Source organism: Brassica oleracea, chromosome C9, assembly GCF_000695525.1.
Source record: "Brassica oleracea var. oleracea cultivar TO1000 chromosome C9, BOL, whole genome shotgun sequence".
Classification (NCBI taxonomy): domain Eukaryota; kingdom Viridiplantae; phylum Streptophyta; class Magnoliopsida; order Brassicales; family Brassicaceae; genus Brassica; species Brassica oleracea.
Window position 1 is genome coordinate 27,371,151 of NC_027756.1, and position 3,852 is coordinate 27,375,002.

Sequence of the window (3,852 nt, forward strand, 5' to 3'; positions counted from 1 at the left end):
TGTTAATTGAAAGATTTTTTTTGTTGTCAAATAAAAAGTAACGCTTAATTCTGTCAGTCAATAAAACGTGTCAAGAATTTCAATATTTGAAATATGTTGAAGCCTTGAATGGTTCACAATATCAAATACAATTCATGTCTTGTTAAACAGCGTGCCGTGCATGTCATACATACTTCTATTCAGATTATATATATGACATGTGGGAATATATTATATGATAACATCTCTCTCTATCTCTATATCTCACTTCACATTCACAGCACAATCACTTCCCCAACCATGGAAGCTTCTGCAACTTCCAAGCTTCTCGTATCTGACATCGCCTCCTCCGTTGATCACGTCCCTTCAAACTATGTCCGACCAATATCTGATCGTCCAAATCTGTCGATTGAAACATCCGGTGATTCCATCCCAATGATCGATCTCCAGGAACTCCATGGACCCAATCGAGCCGATGTTATCTACCAAGTTGCTCATGCATGCGCTTCTTATGGCTTCTTCCAGGCAACTCCATGCTTAATTCACTATGCTTCATTGCACTGCACTTCATTTTAACTCGAACTTGCTCTGTTTTACTGCATTAAAAAATTTCTCCAATTTACTATGCTCGATTACAAGACCCTCTGATATTTGTTGTTGTAATAGAAGACACACTGTTTCGTTGAGTTGAAATGTTATTGTTTCATTTTTTCTAGATCAAGAACCATGGGGTGCCAGAAAAAACAATAGAAAGAATGATGACGGTGGCAAGAGAGTTTTTCCGGCAGCCAGAGAGCGAAAGAGTTAAGCATTACTCTGCGGATACAAAGAAGACGACGAGACTCTCCACAAGTTTCAACGTTGGCTCAGAGAAAGTCTCTAACTGGAGAGAATTCCTCCGACTCCATTGCCTTCCTATCGAAGATTTCATCAGCGAATGGCCTTCGAGTCCAGTCTCATTCAGAGAAGTTACAGCTGAATATGCCACAAGCGTTAGAGCCTTGGTCCTCGTACTTCTCGAGGAAATCTCAGAGAGCGTAGGCCTTGCGAAAGACAGTGACTGTAAGGCAAGCAATACATTAGGCAAGCACAGCCAACACATGGCCTTAAACTACTATCCACCCTGTCCTCAAGCCGATCTAACTTTCGGACTTCCCGGACATAAAGATCCAAACTTGATCAGTGCTCTTCTTCAAGATGAAGTGTCTGGTTTGCAAGTCTTTAAAGATGGTAAATGGATCGCTGTTCATCCTGTTCCCAACACTTTTATTGTTAACGTGGGTGACCAAATGCAGGTACTTGGGAGAAAACAAATTAAATATTTCATAGGTTTCTTCACCATCCTTGTGTTAAGTTTATGTGGTTGATTCTCTTCTCAGGTTATCAGCAATGACAAATACAAGAGTGTGCTACACAGAGCGGTTGTGAACAGCGACAAGGAGTGGATATCGATACCGACATTCTACTGTCCTTCTTTAGACGCTGTTGTTGGCCCACAACCAATGGCGGTCCCAGCCAATTTTTTTAGGTGTGTCAAAAGTTTGGGCTTCAGCCCAGCATAAAACTTTCTAATATAAATAAGTAAGAAAATGGTATCTAGTGGGTTTGAACTCAGGAACGAGGGGTCAAGCCACAAAGCTCTTAGCCAACTAAGCTACATTTTCTCAATGCATTAAAGATAAACTCTTTATTATTTATATTTAACATGTGTCAGGTGACACCCCTTTCTTACACGTGGGTCCGCCTCTGCCCACAACAAGAGCTGATTAATGAGGAAGAAGAGTCTCATGCTGTTTACAGAAGCTTTACATATGCTGAGTATTATGAAAAGTTTTGGGACAGAGCACTTGCTATTGAGCTGTATTGACTTGTTCAAAGCTTCCAAAACCTAAGACTGCAGTTTAGAAGATGTCATGACCGAAACAAGAATGTCCACCTGTGTTGCAGTTTCAATTTATTTCCCCTAGATTCTGTGAATGTTAATTCAATCTGTTTAACAAATAAAACTAACTGTTCTTCATTTATTTTGTCTCAACATCACTTCTCATTAACAAACCTTATGCTTACACTGGGCTGTCAATATAATATTGTGATGACCCAGTATAATACAACTTAAGAGCATAATTCAAATAAGAAAGAGCTTCCTTCACTACTTTATTGCTATCCCATTTCTTTCTCTTGATTGGAAGACAAAGCGGATCTCTTAACTCATTTAGTCATAAGTCAATAGGGATAGTTCAAGTACCAGCTATACCTCCTCACTATTGATGTCTTTGATGAGTTTCTTAGAATCTGATTCAAAGATAAGTCTCTTTTACCTCAAGATCTTCATATTTAGCATGGCCATCTCATTGCCTCTGATTCTATCAGAGTTCTTACTCTTGGTAAGGCTTTGTGTTATTAGTTATTAGTTATTACGGACTGCTATAAGGACAATGCGGAAACAAACAAAGTAAAACTACACACAAATTTAACGTAGCTCATTAAATATTGGCTATGTTTACAGATAAAAAAATCTTATTATTAGAATCAACTATGTGTTTTTTTCGCACATACGCGCATAATTTTCTTACGAATATTATTAATTTATGTTTTATTAATTCAAAACAACATTGATAAGTTATTATTTATGTTTTCAAATAGATTAAATCAAACATCAAATTATTTATATAGGATAAAAAAATTCATTAAAATATACATGTTTATTATTGTATTGAAATTTGAAAACACATACATATTAGAAATAATTTAGAAAATATATTATACAAATATTTTTATTTGATTAATATTTAACTATTATTTTATATCTTAATTTTTTAACTTTTATAATAGAAAGTATTATTTCAATATAATAACAGAATTATTAAGAATTATTAATATTTAATTATAAATTGTTTTTATCTTAGTTTTAAATTTTTATAATAAAAAATATTATTGGGACAATTACAAAAATACCAAATTATGAATACCCTTATTCAAATTTACCTCTCCAAGCTATCCAATTTTACAAAAAATAACATTTTCTAATAAAGCAAAAGACGAACGTACCCTTATATTAAGTTTGTTTCATTCTTGGTTTCTTCTCTTGATCAGGACAAACAACAACAATAATTTTTAGCGAGCTTGATTTCAGGCGAAGAATTCGAGAATCTCTGTTCGAGTTGCTCCGCCTTATTAGGTAAAATCGATTACTATAGATTCTATGAATCTGTGGAAGCACCAGAACCGCAACCATCATGCCCGATAGATTCATAGGCTCACTGATATCACTCAAATTACCCTAAGGAGTGAATTACTCTCTCAAATTATAGGTTCAGATGTAGTACTTAGGGATCGAATCCACAGAGACTCTAGGATTATACAATAGATTATGGTCTTTGAAATATGCTAGATTAATTGGTTTATAGGTTTTAAAGCAGTAAATGAATTGGTGAGCATGGTTATTGCTCGATTGGTTTGTTTTGAGGTTGTTAACAGTTGGGAGAATAGCTAGATTTAGGTATATTCTCATGTATGATAAGTAAATAACTTAATTTGGGTCTTAGGGGTTTATTGATATTAATTGTTCTTGAATTCAAACTCAGATATAATCAATTAGATTATCTAATCTGGATCTCGGATTACAACTCTCGTATGTTAATCACGAGAAAGTGTTGATCGATTATTCGTTACGAATATCGATCGATACACCTTTCAAAATATCAATCGATCGGGCTGTCGCTTCGTCGATCGATACTTCTTCCAGAAACCTTTACCGAGAGGTTTGATTTATATTCTCTAACTCACTAGATTAACTCTCGTTTGTATCTAGTCAGTTATATCATACTAGTTTATTTTCAGGTATTGAGTCAAGCAATGGTTTGATCTCAATTA

General features: G+C 35.0%; 1 protein-coding gene across 1 annotated transcript; it reads left to right on the top strand.

The window, feature by feature from the left end:
• The first annotated feature begins 253 nt into the window (after positions 1–253).
• On the top strand, positions 254–1,846 carry LOC106314691 (naringenin,2-oxoglutarate 3-dioxygenase-like). Its single transcript, XM_013752524.1, has 4 exons — positions 254–504; positions 696–1,274; positions 1,359–1,493; positions 1,694–1,846. Exons 1-4 carry the CDS (start codon positions 280–282, stop codon positions 1,844–1,846), a joined length of 1,092 nt encoding a protein of 363 aa, XP_013607978.1. The 5' UTR covers positions 254–279.
• Positions 1,847–3,852: the final 2,006 nt, after the last annotated feature.

Bases quoted from the DNA above. Each gene is read 5' to 3' on its own strand.
- LOC106314691 (XM_013752524.1), top strand. From the start codon at position 280: ATGGAAGCTTCTGCAACTTCCAAGCTTCTCGTATCTGACATCGCCTCC. The intron at 505-695 runs GCAACTCCATGC...CATTTTTTCTAG, and splicing joins CTTCTTATGGCTTCTTCCAG to ATCAAGAACCATGGGGTGCC. The intron at 1,494-1,693 runs GCCAATTTTTTT...AACATGTGTCAG, and splicing joins CACAACCAATGGCGGTCCCA to GTGACACCCCTTTCTTACAC.